Consider the following 23,050-nt stretch of genomic DNA (forward strand, 5'->3'; position numbering starts at 1 on the left):
AGGTTATATCATGTTATTTATAAGCTAAACCACTCCACAATATTTAACCGTAAATTTTGTGTACCAAGTTCAAACACTATAAAACATATTTGAAAGCACCCACGCTTCTGAACTTTCTCTAAATACTCAGCAAGTTTTGCCAAATAGGGATTATAAACAGATTCCACTTAACGCGTGCGCTGTCTGGAGTCTGGTACGAGTATAGAGGTGTGAACATGCAAACAAGCGAAGTTCCCACGCCTACGTAGGTACCTACAATATCACACTACCACAATATTATGAAATTCTCTCCAGGATAGCAGAAATAACCAGAAAGTTCGTTATGATAATATATTTTAAACCATCCAGATAATATGGAAATTTTACGGTGAAAATATCATCCTACGCTGCTAATTTTCAAGGAAAAACAATCAGTTTTATGAATTTATTTAAGCTTTGTAAATAGCTTTAAGCTTCGTCCTTTGTAAACAGCATTAAAACGAATTTATTTTGGTACAAGCTAAATTTACGAGTATTTGCCAAACAAAACAACGGAGATACAGGATTTCAACTTGAAACTAGACGTTTTACAAAACAAATTGGATGTTTTATCGTATTTCATAAAAAAATATAAACTTCAAAAATATTATATAATCATATTAGTGCTACATATACCGTCAGTGAGAATACCTGCCCACATATTTTATTCTTAAGACTAGCAAGTGCGTTAGTCGAGTTTACAAGCCTGCGCGGCGCGCTGTCATAGTCTGTGCGTGCGATGTGTACTAATATTTTCAGACAATTTTTTCAATACCACTTTAAAGCAGGAATAATACATTGAATATATATTTTTTTAAATCCAATTATTTTATAAAACAGGAAGAAATGTCCAAATTGTTTTGATACACTTTCAATTTAATTTGTAAGGCGTCCTATTTGGTATGATAAAGATCCAATTTGAAGTACCTGTACCATAAAACAAAACTCCAACACACACAATTAAAAAATATATATTAAAACTAATTAAAGCAATATGTAATGTGTCAATCTACTAGACAGAAAAATAGCAATAAATTAAATCATTGAGCTAAAATAAAATAAATGTACATAATTTATAAGGAAACCAAGTTCAACTGGTTTTAAAATGCTATATAAGGTATTTAATATTACGGTCAATGTCAACGGCGTAAATACCATACGTTTTGTATCAATTTATTTGAATATTTATAAATTCTAGTACAGTATGATTACTTTATTATTTCATATATATATATATATATATATATATATATATATATATACATATAAACAATCATTAGTGATCCTACCGTAGACCGGATGTAAATGTAATGACGTTTAATAAAGTGACTGATAAATAAAACATTCTCATATTTATTATCCTAGAAATAAGGAGTAACGGCCACCATTGCTATAAAAATATTTATTTATTTTCTTGGATATGTATTATATTTTTGTTAATTGTGGACTAAAAACATAACGATAAAAAATATTAATTTTACATAAAATATTAATTTTACATTAAACTAACTTACTAAAGCAGGGGTAGGCAGAGGGAATAGGACACCACAACACCTCTTAAATATTATTCGCCTCTTCCACGTTCATACCATACATCTCCTCATACATACCCACCAATTATTCCGACGATGTATAGTACACAGATGTTCGAATGGTGAAATAAGGAAAAAATGCAACACTGAGATGAGAATTATCGATAGAATTAAGAAAGGTGTATTGAGATGCTTTAGCCATGTGGAACGAATGGATGAAGAATGAACGGTAAACAAATTTATGAGGCAAATGTGTTTGGAAAAAGGATCAGAAAAAGACTAACAAAAATTTGGAATTATCAAGTACATTTTAAATACTTGAAAGTGGTCAAGTTAAGAGTCAGAATAGGGATATTATTATTTATTTTTGTTTACTTACATAAAACTTTGAAGTAAATTGCAATAATTATTATTTAAAAAAAACTTTTTATAAAAATTTATGTATGAAATAAATGATGCTAAATAGTTTTCTTCAACAAAAAAACTATGTACTCTTGTGTTTGGTAGGCGCTATCTCTCAATTTACGATATAACATATGCGGTACTTCAATATATGGTATATATATATATATATATATATATATATATATATATATATATATATATATATATATATATATATATATATATATATATATATATATATATATATATATATATATATATATATATATATATATATATATATATATATATATATATATATATATATATATATATATATATATATATATATATATATATATATATATATATATATATATATATATATATATATATATATATATATATATATATATATATATATATATATATATATATATATATATATATATATATATATATATATATATATATATATATATATATATATATATATATATATATATATATATATATATATATATATATATATATATATATATATATATATATATATATATATATATATATATATATATATATATATATATATATATATATATATATATATATATATATATATATATATATATATATATATATATATATATATATATATATATATATATATATATATATATATATATATATATATATATATATATATATATATATATATATATATATATATATATATATATATATATATATATATATATATATATATATATATATATATATATATATATATATATATATATATATATATATATATATATATATATATATATATATATATATGTATATTTTTTTTTTCAAATTGATAAATACGAGTTTTTACAAAGTTTGACATACATCGAATAAATAATTTTAAAAAGAACTTCGCTGTTAGTCGAGGTCTGCCCGCATTTAAAAATAATAACAAGAGCAAGTAGTAATTTTCATTCTATCTAAAAAAAATGATTTACTATCTTTTGCCACAAACTGGACGGTTATAGCTATATTATTCAAATTGTATGGTTTTGCGATCTCTTACAAGTACAAAAGTAGGTAACTTACATTGTGGGAATCGCAATTGCGAACACAATTCGCTATAAAACTTGCAGTCTTCACAACTACACACTCATATACTCGTGTTCTTTCTTCTAAAACAATGGTACATAAAATACATTTTATACATGCATACAAACACGCATACATGCTAAAGTGCAACGAAACGTTGATGTGGTCCTTAAACATTATTTTATATCTTTTCAATAGGCCTATTATTCGAAATTATGGGATATTTGTGCATTCAGAAAAGATTTCAAATATTTATGGTTTAAAACACAGAGTAATTTTATTGTAAAAATTACACAAAATTGTAAAAGTTGCCGTTTTGTTACTACAAAAAATGAACTTCACGATATATTTTGTATATTTTGTATTGCAATGTAACAAGCAATGTGTGCTGTTTAGTATATCTTTAGGCGGTTAAAAAATTAAAAATAACCCTTTTTTCAAACCAAAAACTTCCATAGGCAAGATTAATAAGATGCAAGATTTAAATGTATTAAGAGGGGAGTTGTGGCAAATTTTGTTTTTATTTTTATTTCCTTTACGGACTTTCCCAACTTACACAAACTTGTTGTGCTTGCTGTAACATAGGTATCCTAATACCCTACTAATGCATTTCTTCTTTTCCTACCTATAATTCCTCATTTATTTAATTTCCCATATTTTTGTAATGTTTTTTATCCTGAGTTCCTTCACTTACATCTTCGGTTTCTGACCAAATATATTCTACAGATCCAATAATCTGGGGAGCGGGACTGACCAGCGTGCCTTCCTATACTCGTATAATAATTAACGATCAAGGTAACACCGCGTTGATTAGATACGCTACCCTGTATTCTTTTGTTTATAAATGGGGAGAGATTTTTTTTTAGTAATATTTGTTTTTATTATATCTACTTGTTTTTATTACATACATTTATATTTATTTGTTTTTATTACATTGTTTTTATTACATACATTTATATTTATTTTTAAATAATTTATTCAACACTTTGAACGTTAGATACAAATATTAATCGTCTGGTTGTTTCTATGATATTTATGTATATTTTTTAATCAACCCTGCATTATTGATTAGCTTTGCCACACTTCGCGTGACTTTTCTGCTCGTGGATGTTATAGCGTGGAATAATATAGGTAATAAATTAATAATACGCAACACAATTCTATAAGGTTACTTTTAATGAACTAATTGCAAAGCTGCACTGAAATTTAAAACACATGTTGAAATTATAGAACAACGGCTGTATAAAGTAATGACTGCGACTGATCGATGAACCTCTATCTTCGATAATCATTCGTACCTTTCACTAAAACTGATAGATCTGATTTAAGGGCTAAGTCTCAATGGTTATACTATAGGCCCTATACTATAGGGTATATAGATCAAAAATACGATACGATAATTTGGTTGAAATCTAATGAAGATGGCATATTTTTAGTATAGTATTTTATGAAATTATTATTTGTTAAAAATCTAAGATTAATTTAAGGGGTGCATATTATAAGTTTTCTGCAGAAAAATCTTTAAACGATAATTTCCTTCATTTCCTTAAGATTTTTTTTACTGTTACTACTTTAATTAATTATTACTTGAATTTAATTACATATTAAACACATAAGAAAGTAAAAGGGTGGATTCTCTAAGATTAATTGTAAATAATGAATATTTCATAAAACTATTTTTATAAAAATTAATTAATGTTTTTCATATTTTGATTTTAACGTCTATTTTAAAATCATTAACTGTGAGGAAAAACATACAATTGAACAATATATCGTTTTCGTTGATATCTTATTGTTTGTGTAACTAATGTTTTTCAATAGAAATTAGCAAAATGGTTTTAATACATTTACCTATTGACGTTATTTTATATGGCGTTTTAAATTTATACATAATTGATTATTCAATATAAAAAAGGCTTTCAAATAACCTTTCATCATAATTTATTCAAATAAGATTGAGTAGCGATAAGTATGATTGATTGCCTTCGATACGTCTAGAAGCTTCGGGGAAGCGTGTCACCTGTCTCAGCGGACGTATTATAGAAATGTCATATAATAAAATTTGTAATATTCATACCTTTGTGTGTAGGGGGTGGCTGTCTGGCCGAGAGGGTCGTGGCGGCTCGACGAGGCGCCGGTTTGCGCGGAGCGGGCGCCGCGACGCGGGCGCCGAGAGGAGACGCCGGTCCACCCTTCTTCACTGCAAGGCGAAGATAAAACACATTATTCTATTATTCCAGAGTGACGGATCAAGAGTAATTTGGGTTCTTGCAACATTAAACAGGATAAATTGTACAATGTGCAACAGGGTTCGCCCGCTTTTGTGACGTAGTTAAAAAATACAATTAAAATGTAGACTTTTCTATTCACGAAGCGAGCAAGCGCTACCCAGGAAGGAATTTGTAGTTTTGTGAAAATTTTCGACAATGGCCAACTTTATGGTGGTTAGATCTGAAATAGATCGCATCATTCGCCCATGTCCTTTTTATTTTATTTTTTATTATTATTTGTCAGTCACCCAATGAGAGGAATATTCTGCTAGTATCGAGTCTTATTTTTATTTACAAACAAAATAATAATAGCAATTAATAAAAAAAATCAAAGTTTAAAAGTCGTATTTGATTACATGTCGTAAACAATTTTCTTTCATATAGTTATACATAAGTACTGTAAAATGTGCCTTCCGTACGGGAAAATTCAGTGAGGGCACATTATTGTTTTTTGTTATTTGTGATTGCGTGAATGAAATGAAATATAAATAAATAAATAAATTGTAAATAAATATATTGCGATAACACAAGTTTAAACTTTGATAAAAGATTATTAAAAATATTCAATTGCATTGAACAGTTTCGTATTATTATTAATATGAAACTGTCGGCAAAGTCTTATTTATTGTGTAAAAATAATATTTCTACTAAACCTAATGGTTTAACGGTCATATTGGAGGTATTTAAAAAACTTCGAGTCTTGGAAGCCCTCGGTATCTTCGATGCGGAAACTTTGGGCGAATTTACAGAATTTGATTTATTTGTATTCATTCTGAGATAATAACGAACTGTCATATTGACGTACAGCAGATATAAGTGACGATTTGTTTATTTTTCTATTGCATAGATTTAAACTGCAAATGCGAGTAGGTTCCAAACAATCATACGTTAAAATACGTAATACCTACTACAATTCAATTTTTATGTATATGGCAATTTATATTTGAAGCACTATCTTTCCGATTTTCTATTTTATAATTAAAATGTAACTTTGTTTTAAAATCACTATAAATATTTTATAATAACGTAATTATAATGTCTACCAGTGTCGAAGCTAACCGCTTCTTTATCAAGACTGGGTTTTACTGGCGTTCTATCATCTCTTACTATCGCTATGGGGAATAGGGGTGATATCTAGTAAGTTAGTATGATTTGCAATAAAAACTCAATTAGAAGGGGCTTATAATGCAGAAATTTTAAAAATAATCGTTAGCTCAAATAATTAATCGATAATTCTTAAAAAACTAATTTAGATCAATTTACTTTAAGAGGGCATAGAAAAGCCAAGATTTTTACCGTCTTAAATCTAGCCACGTACCCAAGTAACTTATAAATCAATCAAATGTATTGATTTATAATCAATACAATAATATCAAATTAACGTTGATTTGAACGTTAATTTGAACGTGTCTAGGGCAACTTTATTCAATATTACTCGTACTCTGGACTGATTACCTTACTTTCAAATAATTGACGATCATTTAACATTGCATCAATTAAATTCAGTACCCTTTGCACCATGGCGTGCGCCGAGGGTATGAAGAAGTGTCGAGCACATTATATTTATGCACTAAAAATATACATATTAAAATACAATATTTTTTGATAAATGTATTGATTATTCGACATATGTTTATTTTATAATAAAATATGGACTTTCATTGTGATAAATAAACTCATGTCTTATTATACATACAATAATGTTACCAACATATTAAAATATAATATGTTGGTAATATTATTTTATTAATTCATTATATTGCTGCTTTCACCGTCTAGAGTAGGTACTCGATATATTATCTTATCTTTACGATTACATACTACAAAAGAACATTGAAGCTCACATAATTTTATTTTACTTTCAAACATTCAAGTTCTGCAAACAACCCTTTATATGAAGATAACATAATTGGTTTAAATTCTATATCGGCATAATTTGAAGCGGCATATTCCTATAGGCTATCGATCTTTGGGGTATACTAGTATGTTTGCATAGTTAAGTGTACATTAACATTTTCCCTTCATTTATGTATTTCTGATAAGGGTGGATATTTACGTATTAAGGTAGGTTAAATTCCAAGGGCAAGCTGAGGGTGGTGGCGGAGTATAAGTAGGTATAGGTTCTACCTATAAATTTACTTCTAATACTAGCCCTTATCCGCACCTTATTGGGCAAAGAGCCCTGCATCAAATTGATGCGATGTTTAATTGATCGTTATTATATGAAGAGAAGGAAGAGTATTTTAATGTAAATTTCATCAAATCTTACCACAAAGTAAATCGAGTGAATCGAGTGAATCGAGTAATCGAGTATTCGAGTGTTTTAATTTAAATTTCATCATATCTTACCACAAAGTAAATGCCGAAACAATAAATAAAATAAAAGGAAGGTGATCAACTCACCCATGTCAAGCTTTTTACTAAAACATGACATAATAAAATATTTAAATAAAATTTAAAGCAAATTTTCCTATCATTTTGACGATTTAAACAAATATAGATTGTAATTACGTAAGCGCAAACATTGTTTCGTCTAAATGATTGTAAAAATTAAAAATAAAAAAATCCGCGAAAAAGGTGAAGGAACGCCGTTCCACCTTACATGAAAAAAAGCCCTGTTTTTAATACAAAAAATATTCTCATTTTCTGTCGCTTTCTGAACTTTTGGCATTACATCTTATCGTTTCATCTCATTTAACCTCGCCTAACAACCGTAAGAAGCTGCTTTAGCATTATCATAAACAAATCTGCATAATTATTTCCACCGAGCTGTTTACTGACAATTTACTACTTAATGTACTAGAAAACATAGCAAATTCGACAATCCGCTTGTTATCACTACCTGCGTGCAATTGTTTCTCTTGTAGAAATTGTACGGTTATTATGTAGAGTGGTTTGGTGAGATTAGAATAATAAGCCTATAACAATGAAAATATGCAGCGGTGAATAGTATATTTGGAGCGTACTAGTACCTACCTACTTGCTTTCGAAGATTTATTAAGAATAATCATCAGAGTTTGTTCTTATACTCGTAAAAAAACAATATATATATCGTAGTCATACAGGAGAAAGTGACCAAGTGAATTTTTTACATAAACGTGATCATTGACTATTTGATATCTTACTAGCTTAATATTGCCCTGAAAAAAAAACCCAAAGGATTTTGAACTTGGAAGTATAATATATTGACTTGTTTAAAATGACTAACTATATTGATGTTTACTTTCTTGCCAAGCAAAAGAGACTTAAATGGCCCTCCTGAACATTTTACTGTTTGTTAGTAGGTTTCTACTACTTTCTCCTGTACGACTACGATATATATATATATATATATATATATATATATATATATATATATATATATATATATACATATATATGTATATATATATATATATATATATATATATATATATATATATATATATATATATATATACGTATATATGTATATATATGTATATATATATATATATATATATATATATATATATATATATATATATATATATATATATATATATATATATATATAAATATATATTTATATATATATATATATATATATATATATATATATATATATATATATATATATATATATATATATATATATATATATATATATATATATATATATATATATATATATATATATATATATATATATATATATATATATATATATATATATATATATATATATATATATATATATAAATATATATATATATATATATATATATATATATATATATATATATATATATATATATATATATATATATATATATATATATATATATATATATATATATATATATATATATAAGCACGATGTAGTGTAATAAAATATAAGTTTTTTTTTTAATATTACCTTGGACTGGTACCTTAAGCAAAGGGCTAATCACCTTTCATTCATGTGTTAACGATCAAGATAACACTGCATTTATATGATGCAGTGCGTTATGCACCATTGGGGTGCATAAGGCACTGCACCCCAATGGTGTATAAGGCACTGCACCCCAATGGTGCATAAGGCACTTATATTAATAAGGATAAGGGTTTGAAGATAAAGATAAGGGTTTGAAGATATTAGCCTGTCCCTTATTTTTCAACATGATTATTTTTTAATACATAGGGCCTAATTTTTTTCGTTTTGCTTTAAAACAACTTAATATCAAATTTCAGTTGATTTGAAATATGGTTGCCCGTGTTGACTTGCATCGGAACATACAAGAGTTAGAGTACAAACGAGAGGGTGGTACTCACTCATCTTGTCGTCATTCAAATGCAGTACTCCACCATTGCATCCTGAAGAGGAGAATCTCTCTTTGATGAGAAATTTTAGAAGCCACATATAATAATACTGCTAACAAATATAACTAGTAAAAAAAGCAAAACAACGTGTTCATTTGAGTAGTAATGTTATTCTACATTAAAATGGTAAAAGAAAATAATTACGCAAAGGAAACACACATTTTTAATATTATTTTCAAAAATTTGCGAAGAATATTGATTCTAAGTGTCTGACAATCAATACAAGGATATCCGTTTACATAATATTCAATTGAAAAATCCGAACGTGGAAAATTTTCTATTTGACATTTGACAATGGGAATGGAAAGAACATCGAAGGCCTTATACGATACACAAGGCGTTTTATTATGTAACCGCAAATACATTATATATCATTGTGCTATCGGCTGAATATATCACCAAGACCTTGGTATACCAAATATTCAGATATTTTAACATTTTTACGAATGTTTAAATGGCTTCTGTAATATCGTGTTATCTTGATTGTCGTTTTCCGTCAATTTAGTTATTAAAATACGAAAAGCTGTGACAAATTCAATTAAAGTTAGGTAACCTTACTACTCCGCCTCCATAGAGCAATGGTTAGCGCGCTATGCTAGCATACTGGAGGTCCCGTGTTCGATTGCCAAGAAGGTCAAAATAAATATTAGTAATTTTCAGACTAGTATTTATTTAATATGTCCCTGGATCTGAAGGCAGGCTGATGACCTTTCTTTTATGTATTTAACGATCAAGATAACAGTGCTTCTTACGATGCAGTGCCCTATAAGCCATCGGATAAGCGTTAGAATGGATTGTTACAACTACACTTTGATTAAGGAATATACTTTATAATATTTTTTAATAGTTGAATCTTACCGACGGGTATCTAAAGAAAGTTCACTCAACATTCAAAAAATAACAATTGATAACGTCAATTTGATAAATAATCATTTCAAATCTCAGATAGAATTTACAAAATCCACAAAAAAGGGAATAGGGAAAGCAAAGATTTTTTCACATCATTCTATAACAAAATAATTATATTGCTCATTTCTAATACACCTATTATGATGGTTCCATTGTATGAACATAATCGCATGCCTTTTTTTAAGTTGTACGATTTTCAAATGTTTTTTATAAGATAATAATGATGTATAGCTTTTGAAAAATTCTACTTTATAAATAACTGATGCTGATTTATGTGGGATATAAAATTTACGAAGAGGCTTATTATGAATATAGAAATTTATTTGCAATATAGCATGCGAGTAATGAGGCAAGTCGAATAGTGAATATCGTGGGAAAAGAATTATTGTACGAAAATACACCAAAAAATATTAAATCGCACTAATTTTAGAATATTTTTTAGTTAAAGCTAAAAAAGTTAATACTTACATACTAAACGAAATGGAATATTTACAACAACTAAAAAATCGTACGTAGATATTAATTACAATATTTGGGCTGATTAAATCAATGAACTATTTTATAAGTATCATGTTTCAAATAAAAATAAATTGATTTTATAACTGCAAACAAATTACGAATAATGAACATGAGACTCTTACAGCGGCATCGCTGGTATGGTATGTTTAAATCTTACAGCCTAAAGTTCTACAGATAAACATATCGCTCACTCCTTTCAAGAACGTCATAAATCAAAAAACTAGATTTTTCAGGAGAACGTTTTTAAAGTTTAAAACTATAACACAATGTATTAAAAATAAATATCAAGCCACTTATTGAACTTTTTACTGTGCAACACATCTTTTTAAGTAAAACCTGAAGGTTTTTTCTCCTTTTGAAAAATATTTAATAGATTTTAATGAATAATTAAACAATACCTTTTCTTCAAAATGCAAAAACAACATTTTCTGCCCTGTAGCCTATAAATATTAAGTATAAACATGCTTCTTTTGCTGGGATATGGTACATTTTTTGGGCATTCCGAAAACATGCACAACTGAAAATAGTCGATTTTTGATTTATGACGTTCTTGAAAGGAGTGAGCGATATGTTACATCTGTGTTTATTTTATCGTGAGTATACTGGCTAAAAACATTAAGTCTAAAATCTCTGTTTTAATAATCCCTGTTATTTAAAGTTTTCAGCCTAAATAAAATACCCGCTATTAAACTTAAAGTTGCATTAACTTAAAGTTGAAACCACATAAATATGACATTTCAAACTATTTAGTGTATTTTGCCAGTTTATAGAACGTTGAAAATTTATAATTTGCATTATTAACTCAAAATTGCATATTTTCGAGTTAACGTTTTTTGCCAGTACACCCACGATATCTTCTTTTATTAGGTGAGCAATAAGTAAGTAATAAATTGATCATAGGAAATATCTACAAAAACATTTCACATTAAAATATGAGTAAAAACATCTGAATTACTTCAGAATATCTAAAAATAAACTTGCAAATTCAATCTCCGTTCCGCCTCCGATTGCAGATTAAAGCACTTTCATTTCCATTTTTCAATTTATAAAATTTCGCTGAAATATTAATATCGTTAATTAAACACAATTTTAAAAAATAAGTTAAATTGGGTAGGTACCAATTTAATGCAATTTTATTATCATAATTGTTTGCAGATATGCATATAAATAATATGAATAATTACTTACTTATATTTGGTATTACCAACAGTTATTAATTATGTAAAATATATATGACACGAGATTACTTACAGTTGTTACATTATGAGGTAACTGACAGATGTGGGTATATTGTGAGTTACGAAATGTGGGACACTAATATTTTACTGAAATTTGTTTGGTAAATTTGATGCAGAATTAAATTTCCTTTAATTAGCGTATTTATTATTAAAATTGTATTCAATATCGCGTTTTATAAAATGTTGTGTTTTTTAATATTTTTTATCAATGTTTAATACTTTGTAAAATTAAATATATTTACTAAAGTTATTTACGTCGCATTTATTAGATATTATTAAAGGATATATGTATATATATTTATTACGGTTCCTGGTGGTTTAACATAAAAATATATTTTCGGTTCCTTATAACTTCAAACAAACGATACCTATGCGAAAAAAATTACAAAATGTGAGGTTGGATGACAAATCCACGATCAAAAACATACAATTTATTTATATTACTATTTTTCGATATGTTGAAAATAATATTTTACAGAATAGACCTTGTTTTCTAAGTACTTACCCATATTTTAGTGCGTTTTCTAAATGGCCGTCTTTTCAGTTATAAAATTAAGAGATTCAAAATCACTGTGAAATAAACTATATGAATCATTTATAATTAACACTTGTAATTTTTTTTTCAGTCCACCAATATAATGACTTGCGAGCAGATTTAGCACTTAACAAACACCTGCAAAAATATCAAGAGATTTTGCGACTCTTTTATCTTAATACTCTCATCTCTTTGTATCTTTAAACCATTTGGTTAAGCTTCATTAGTTTTTATGTAACCATTCCACATTTTTTTTCTATTATCTAAAATACCATCAAAGCATCTGTTCGATCGTGTAATCCGATTATTCCGATTTTGAGCATAAGCATGTCCACTTTCATGTTGTAAAAAATACTAACATTGTATAAAAATATTACATGTAAATAATTTAGAGTTTACTAAAAATGTTATAAAAATAAAACACAATATAACAACATATCTCACTAATACGCTAAACCTGTGTTGTAGTGCGGTGTTTGAGGACGCGGTAAAGACTGAAGATCAGCATAAGAATAACGGAGTAGCAAGTTCGACTCCCAGACTCGACGGAGCGTGAATTTCCTCGAGCAAAACGAATGTGGGGTGATATAAACATTAATGAACAAACATCACACAGGTACCTTTATGGGTGTGCAGTGAAACGGATACGTAACGGCAGTTAGACATCTACGCATGCATACTGCAAGAAAGAGCACTATTTCCCCTGCACACTTACGGCACTAAAATGAATAATAACTTGAAATATGATTAACTACAAATAGTCAACAAAACAAAATACTTAATGAATGCAACATTCTAATGCCATCGATGTTAACTCTTACTTTTTGTATCATTATGTTCTAAGAGAGATCTGATCACTTGAACCAGCCGATGACAAGTCGTAAGCTGTGTACGCTGCTTTAGACCCAGACTTTCATGTTTACTATTTTTCATAATTCTCTTTGAAGATATCAGTTAAAACAAGCTGGTTTAACTTTTTAATTAAAAATAATTATTAATTTACGTTTTACTTAGTAAGTACCTAACACAATTTCGATTAAGAAATGGTGGTATTTACCTTGTAAAACGTATAAATTAAAAATGGATAGATTTTACCACAATGTGACAACCTAACCTAACCTAACACAATTTCGATTAAGAAATAGTTGTATTTACCTTGTAAAACGTAAATTAAAAATGGATAGATTTTACCACAACCTAACCTAACCTAACACAATTTCGATTAAGAAATAGTTGTATTTACCTTGTAAAACGTAAATTAAAAATGGATAGATTTTACCACAATGTGACAACCTAACCTAACCTAACACAATTTCGATTAAGAAATAGTTGTATTTACCTTGTAAAACGTAAATTAAAAATGGATAGATTTTACCACAATGTGACTACCTTGTAATCTGTAATATCTTCAGTTGGATATCGCCTATTCACAGGTTGGCCGAGACATCAATCGAATCAGTATCACGAAGAAAATTGATCCATATCAACTGTCATTCAATATTTTACTTCAGTAACGACTGAATATTGATTTTTGACAATTTTACATAATACTCCAGTAACCCAATGTTGAGCCCGCGACCTCAAGAGGCAACTAACCTCGATTGACCCGTCAAATGCAGATCGATATGTGATGAAAAGCAAAGCAGCTAACCGCAATTTCCCGTGGCATTTGCAAGTCGTTTGTGCAGAAACTTTAATGGTTTGAGTGATATTTTCCATTTGCAAAAACCCATTAGGACATAACGTTCCCGTGAAAATATGTACCTGTATAATACTTTTGTATATAACCTACCGACACGAAGATCATGCATGATGCCATTAGCAGTTTTAATGACAAAATACTGTTATATAACACAAAAAGTCATAAAATGTTGTACGTATGCTATATGTATAAAAATAATAGATCAAGACCGGTTTATTGGACACTTGATAATAAAATTCCACCCTTATTAAACCGTTATAAAAAAAATAAAAAAAACACCTTGGAACTAGCCTTGATTTTAGGTCATCTGTTCATGAAGTGGAACTTCGAGTTACGAATAACTCGGGTTGCGAACAGTCTTATAAAACGAAGAAGTTCGTGATCCGAAAATAAAAAGTACCTACTCATATTATAAAGGAAATTTAATCTAACTAAAACTGTGTACATTAACTATGTAATCACTACAAGCAGTACTATGTTAACGTTATTGTGTCAATACTAAAGAGACTTTTTTCTAGGGTACATGTAAAAAGTAATATTTTTTAATGATATTTTTTCTATATGGTTTTGTTTCCTATACTAAACGTAACTAAATGTCCCATAAATTTCTAACATTTTTTTAAATATTTAATTCTCGTTTACTTCATCAAAAATATAAGAATGTCAATTTTGAGTAGAGTATTTCGATAGGGTCGTTTAAGCGAATTATAAGTGTTATAAAGTATACTATTTTATATTTGTGAAAGATAAGTTTGAGGGTGTTTTATAGGGCTGTAAATTTTAAGAATACGTATTTATAAGAAATAAACCAATACGTTAATGTATTATGAACGACAGAAAAAAAATTGTAGACTGATAAATCAATTCATGCGAATTATTTGAGTTACAACGGAGAGAAATTATAGATTCTTATTTACAAAAAGCTAACGTTTTCTTAGTGATTAATTTCCTCTCGGTAAACCATCTCAGAAGATAAATAGCGAACCTACATTCTATAATCGTGCATGTATCACTTACTACAAAATTTATTGGGGTATAAGCGAATAAATGGGCTTTTAAGATAGCCTCTTTAAATATTTGGGAAAGGATTTACAGACCATTTTTCAGTTTTACTGCTACACGGACCAGACATATGGTCTGACCTCTACTTTGGACCTTTGTATTGTACATATGTAATATGTCGTATACCTAATCGATAAACAAACTATCCTAAAATATGCGCGCTATTTGATTTCAAAGAATGGTGTACAATACAATACAAAAGTTTAGTTTTTTGACATCTCAACATAGATGAAGAAGAATATAGAAGTCTGGGCATTTACAGGGCTTGCGACCGTCATAGGCTGGCGATCACTTTACACATTGTAACATTCACCAATTTTACCCATAATTGACAACCACACTATTCAAATTCATGGAACTTCTAGCTATATTGATACACAGTTCTTGTACTCGATAGACTTCACGAGATACATCTATGGTGAGATGAGGCAAGCTTTTTATTAAGCAGAAACTCTTTCATTTGTATTTGAGGTCCGAATCCATGATTATATTAACATACTTGAGAAACACTATAAAATACTATTTTTATTTGTCAACAAGTATTGCCAATACAATACAACTTAACTATCTTAAAAAACGATTTCTTTTAAATCAATCATCTATTTAAATGAACTTTTTGCAAGGACACTGAAATCCATCAAATTCGAAAAGACATGCCGTGTTCTAAACGATTCCAAAGAAACGTACTTATAATAAAATTTTTATAAAACAATACTTGGTATCCAAGGAAATCCATTATAGTGTATGGATATTTAGTGTCACATTCTGTTACGGTGAATTTATTTCAGGCAGTGTCACGAGACCTTAAATCAAGCACCTATACAACTTGACCTATTTCCATGAACTCTAATGTTGAACCTACTTCAACCTTTATAATATTGATTTCATTTCAAGCAAGTACCTAACTCTTTTTATAAAATACGCCAAATCATACAAAAATGTGTTTTGATATTGTTTTATTTCATATAGTAATTATAAATAATCATCGGAAGAAAAAAAACCAATAACTATGTTAAAACTTTTGCCTGACATAATATACTAAGAAGTAAATAATGGAAATTATTTGGATTAAAAAAAACTACTAATACCTTAGGTGCTAAAGTTTTAAACAATTATAAACCTAAAACGTTATTAAAAACTAAACAAAATTAATGATCGACGAAGCCGATAGGTTTCCATAGATGTCTACCTGGGTAACTACATATATTAAATTTACTATTTAAATAGGATTTATTTTCGCGTATTAATAAATTAAAGTATTTGTTTGCGTTTCTTAATGATTTTCTATTTTTTTAAAGATAATTTCTTAAATTTTTTTAGGATGTTAGTATTTTTGCTATGATTCAAACACGATCAATTTCCAACCTCTCTCTCTGTTTTTAGTATCCTTTAATATTAAAAAATGTTTTATACAGATTTTATAAATATATATAAAATCAAAATTTTCAGATATTTCTCATAAATTTGAACATATTATAAATATCTCAAAATGATAAATTTGAGGTATTTATGTTGCACGCTCAAGTTCAAGAACCTTATAGTAAGTTGTTTGATAGAAGGCATTCATAATGATCGCTTGTTGTGACTCCCTCACGATTCGCAATTACGGAAGATTGTCATGGAGTTCGTGGTTGCACAAATTGTTAAAGACTACTTCCCGTTCCCGGACCCTGGAGGTCAAGATTACGAGAGATATTGTGGTCCTGTATGGGACACTAGTCGGTACTCGGCAAGCCGACACCTCCATAACTTCTCTCAAGGCTGGGTCGGTATAACTCCCGATATGGAAACCAGTCCTGGCGAATTCTGGTCCAACGAAAATGTAAGTACAGTCATTCTGTAACAAAACTTTAATAAATTTATGGTGATAGCTAGTTCGAATTGTCCAAGTCTACCACATTATCATATTTACAATACCAAATTTAAAACATTTAATACGTGTTATATATTGTAATAAAGTGTTGAATTTATATTTAAAAAATACTTCTTAAATTTAAGAAAAAAATACGCACATCACTCACTCCTTTCAAGAACGTCATAAATCAAAAAACTTCATTTTTCAGGAGAACGTTTTTTTAATTAAAAAATATAATGCAATGTATTAAAAATAAATATCAACATATAACACATTTAATATATGTTATATTGTAATTAAGTGGTGAATTTATATTTTTTTTAAATACTTCTTATATTTACTAAAAAAAATACACATAACATATGAGATAATATAGGGGCTCAATAATGTGAATTTAATCTACAATTCCGACCTTACATACAAATCGAAAGAGTCTTTGGTTAATAAAAGCTTTACCTATTCCAACATAGATGTTGGTTGTGAACTCACATAAAGTATGTCACCAGTTTGATCAATATATATTTATATATATATTTATATATATATATATATATATATATATATATATAATATATATATATATATATATATATATATATGTATATATATATATATATATATATATATATATAATATATATATATATATATATATATATATATATATATACATATATATATATATATATATATATATATATATATATATATATATATATATATATATATATATATATATATATATATATATGTATATATATATATATATATACATATATATATATATATATATATATATATATATATATATATATATATATATATATATATATATATATATATATATATATATATATATATATATATATATATATATATGGGTTGATGCAAAAGTAATGACCGTTTTTATGATCCAGGTAAAATTTTTTTTTTCATAAATTATGAATAGTATCTTCTTTTTTTATGATTCCATTGTATAAAGGATGCTTTTCTTCTACTTTTTATTCAGTTTTGGCCTGGCCAGAGTACAGTAATAACCCCTTGTATTTTTTCAAAATGTCGTTCGATAAAGTGCATTTACGTCATTGTTTACGTTATGAATTCCGTAAAGACAATACCGCGAGTGTGGCAACCAAAAACATTGTGAAGTGTATGGAGCAGATGTCATCAAAGTTCGACAGGTACGAAGATGGTTTGCAAAATTTCCGATCTGGAGATTTTTCACTCATTGATAAACCACGTACCGGGCGGCCATTGAAGTCTGATGACGACGAATTAAAAGTCATAATTGACACCAATCCACGTCTAACCATCAGGGAGATTGTGTCAATGATGGGAGTCAACCAAACAATCGCATTAAGACATTTGAAGCGTATGGAAATGGTTTCGCGGTACGACGTTGGATACCTCATCAATTGTCGGCTGCCAATTTATTGGATCGTGTTTCAACGCGCGTTGCTTTGAGTGCGAGACAAACACATGAACCTTTCTTGCATCGTTTGGTGACGAGAGATGAGAAATGGGTCGTGTACAACAACGTGACAAGAAAAAGACATTGGACTTTACCTGGACAAGCCCCATTAACACTTCGAAGGCCGAAATCCATAAAAAAAGTTATACTTTGTGTTTGGTGGAATAATAAGGGTATTGTGTATTTTGAACTCTTGGAACATGATAAGACAAGTACAGCAGAACGATATTGTCAGCAATTATCCCAAATTGAACATGGTCCTTCAAAAGGATAGACCAGAATTGGTAAACAGAAAAGGGTCAGTGTTTCATCACGACAACGCGCGACCACATGTGGCTATGATGACCCAACACAAGCTAAATGAGTTGAATTGGGATGTTATCAAGCATCCACTGTATTCTCCAGATCTTGCTCTTTCTGATTTTTATTTATTCTGATCACTGCAAAAAAATTTAAATGATGAAAAAATTATTCAATACAGCAGGTAAAAACATCCCTTACTTCATTTTTCGCGTTAAAATCCATGGAATTTTATACTACTGGTATTAATAAGTTGATAGAAAGATGGGAGAAGGTTATAAGAACTGATGGAAATTTTTTAATTTATTAAATAAATAATACACAAGAAAAAAATTTAAAAAAAATATATGTAAAAAACGGTCATAACTTTTGCATCAACCCAATATATATTATATATATATATATATATATATATATATATATATATATATATATATATATATATATATATATATATATATATATATACATATATATACACATATATATATATATATTTATATATATATATATATATTTATATATATATATATATATATATATATATTATATATATATATATATATATATATATATATATATATATATATATATTTATATATATATATATATATATATATATATTTATATATATATATATATATATATATATGTATATATATATATATATATATATATATATATATGTATATATATATATATATATATATATATATATATATATATATATAGGGGTTCCGAAAATTGTGTAGTGTGGTTGTGAATCATACGTAGAATTCGTGAATGTTACAGTGTGCAAAGTGATCACTTATACCAGCCTATGACGGTGGCAAGTCCTGTAAATGCTCAGATATCATGATATGCGAAAATTGATAAAACCTGACTGAATGCAGTCAGGATGTGATCTCTCAGACATATTTTTGACACATATACAAGTATACTACATGATAGTTGCTCCAAAGCCAACCGCTTAAAAAGTTGAAAAATACATTATTGGAACAACAACAAAAAAAACTTTGAATGGTATTTGATATACACATTTTTAAATGTCCTTTGGGTTTTATGTAAAATTATTCATTAAATCAATAATTTTGATATTTGTACTGAGCTAGCATTTTTTTCCATTCAGAACATACAATAATATTCTTTAAAAATAGCCAATTGATGCATCCACAATTCCTATTGTGAAATATTATTTTGAAAATTTAAATAACAATAAAAGAAAATAAAAAAGATTTATTGTTATATGTGTTTGTTTTTCTTCCTTAATTCGAAAAGCGAGCCGTTAAGTGGCACATTTGCTTCCATTGCATTTGGAGCGTTATGGTACGCTAGCATAGTTCGAGTATTATTATAACAAGTATAATATTATAATATATTATAAAAGGCTGGAAAATAAATTGGCTTATACTTCATAGTCATCGTATAAGAAATGTAATCTATCACTCTGAGAAGATCGTGGGATTTTGAATATCCACACGCATAAACATAATCCTCCAGAATTGGCGAGCGGCCATTCCTATTTGGCGGAAAATGGAGTGTTATTAATAATATATGTACGTGGGTCGAAGGATCTAACTTAAACTCGAAACAAATTATAGTAGGAGTGAGTTGTAATCCGAAATACATAATATGTTGCATTAAGATTAACGCTTTATGTAATGTAGGATTTATTAGCATTTTAAAAAACTGTTTCCAAGAAAGTTGTATATTGGCTCCATAAAACAGTTTATAACCTAGCAGCTAGGAGAAAATTAGCTAGGTCCTAGTTAGGTCCTAGCTCATGAAATTTCTTCTGAAAATCCGTAAAATTAAGTTGTTTAACTACATATTAACCCGTTTACGCACCCGATGGTGCATAGGGCACTGCAGCATATAAACGCAGTGTTATCTTGATCCTTAACACATGAAGGGAAGGTGATCAGCTTTCCGCTTCGGGACCAGTCCAGGGTAATGTTGAATAAATATTATAGTGAAAAAAAACACTTCTATTTATTTGAACCCCCCCCCCCCCTGAGAGTCGAACCCGGGATCTCCAGTACGGTAGCCCGGCGTGCTGACCATTAAACTACGGAGCCGTCACCCAAAAATGTTTTTATTTTTTTAATATTATAATATGAATTATGATTAACTTCATTAATTATTTTTTGAAATATATTTTTTGATGCATGAGGAAGATTTATAAAGATGAATAAATTTTATTTCTGTGGGAAGATGTGATAATTTCCCGAATATTTATAAAAACATAATTATACTACATTCGTATTGATAATTTTATGCAATATCTAACTACGCTTGTACTAATAAATAACATACTTCACGTTAAGGGTGCACTCTCAAATATACAAAGTCAGTCACGGCTGCGCGAGAAGCCACACTAGATCGGAATTTGGCAAACAAATATTTTTTTAATAATTTTTTACTCCTTACCTTTCACTCCTTACCTTTCACTAACTATTTACTTTTCAAAACCATGTACTTATTTGGAAGAAAAACGATTTTATTCGATACAAAAACGGTGTTTTAAGAAAAAAATATCGTCAAATGTTACCTGGGTTTAGAGAAAATTAAGTTGCAATTGAACGTATATTGGGCCTTAATTGATATAGAAATGAACATTTTGGAAATTCGCTTACCTATTGTTCCATTGCACTGTTTCCCTACTAGCGGTGACACGTGGGGCTTGGTGGCTGGGGGCGGAGCCGCAACTTGGTGTTGGGTTGGGGGGGGCACCGGGGGCGCGGACCCCACCGGAGTGCTCGACATGCGGACATCGCGCTTCTTTGAGTTACCTGGAGAAGAAAATATTTTATTATTAAAGATGCATAAAGGATTTCCTAGATTTTAAAATCACAAAAAAACAAAAGTCGATATTTCGCACACCTTTCATTTTACTTCTGCAACTGAAAAAATAGATGAGATTATAAGAGTAGAATTTTCAACTTTTCACAACTGAATAAGAAAATCTTTTTTTTTAAATTTACTTGAAATATTCATTTTCATTCATTCAAACCCTTATCCGCATCCCAATGATGCATAGGGCACTGCATCATATAAACGCAGTGTTATCTTCATCGTAAACACATGAAAGAAAGGTGATCAGCCCTCCGCTTCAGGTACCAGTTCAGGGTAAAATTTAATAAATTGACCCCCTGGGAATCGAACCCGGGACCTCTAGAACGGTAGCCGAACGTGCTGACCATTACACTACGGAGGCGGACAATATTATTAAAAAATAAAAAATATTATACTTAAAATGTGTATATTCAATATCATTTTAGTTCCAGCCTTTTCAATTGCTATAATAAAAGATAAAATTAAATGGGGTAAGAATGTTATAAGATTTAATTAAAATAACAAGAATAAAACAAAATAATATTTATTTAATGCTAAAACGAATATTTATATCACGAATAATCTAGGGACTGTGATAACCAATGAGACAAAAATGTAGCAGTTCAGACTGATCAAAAATATACAATACACAACTGAAAAGGAAAAAAATAGGCGATTTAAAATAAACTTTATAAAATAAATCAACTTTGTTTTAACCACTTTTTTATTAGTACACGTAAAAGTGGTTTAAAAAAAGTTGTTTGTTTTATAAAGTTTATAAAATGTGCCACAAAGTATCTGCGAAAAATATTCAAGAAATGGTTTAAAATATTTTTGTTATTAAACTCCTTGCGAGCAAACTGTCCGTCAAAAATAAGGTGCAATAAAAGAATGGACTTTATATGAAGTTGTATTGAATAGCGCATGTAATTCTTGAAGTTTTAAAAACATAAAGAATATTTTATTGGCTTCTGTCGGTTGGGGCTTTTATTGTCGCTAT

The 23,050-nt window shown here is 28.3% G+C and overlaps 1 protein-coding gene across 7 annotated transcripts in view; it reads right to left on the reverse strand.

Annotated features, from left to right (window-relative positions):
- LOC148303237 (uncharacterized) overlaps nucleotides 1-23,050 on the reverse strand; it is a 177,912-nt gene that overhangs the window by 60,851 nt on the left and 94,011 nt on the right. For all 7 annotated transcript variants that reach the window (XM_088270282.1, XM_088270280.1, XM_088270284.1 and 4 more), the window contains exons 5-6: nucleotides 21,852-22,007; nucleotides 5,113-5,235 (exon numbers count right to left, since the gene is read on the reverse strand). In XM_088270282.1, the coding sequence (XP_088126408.1) occupies nucleotides 5,113-5,235; nucleotides 21,852-22,007 (279 nt within the window). The remainder of the gene's footprint in view (nucleotides 1-5,112; nucleotides 5,236-21,851; nucleotides 22,008-23,050) is intronic.

This window comes from Brachycentrus maculatus, unplaced genomic scaffold (genome assembly GCF_059751285.1).
Source record: "Brachycentrus maculatus isolate JH-2025_06_01 unplaced genomic scaffold, ASM5975128v1 h1tg000378l, whole genome shotgun sequence".
Taxonomy (NCBI): Eukaryota; Metazoa; Arthropoda; class Insecta; order Trichoptera; family Brachycentridae; genus Brachycentrus; species Brachycentrus maculatus.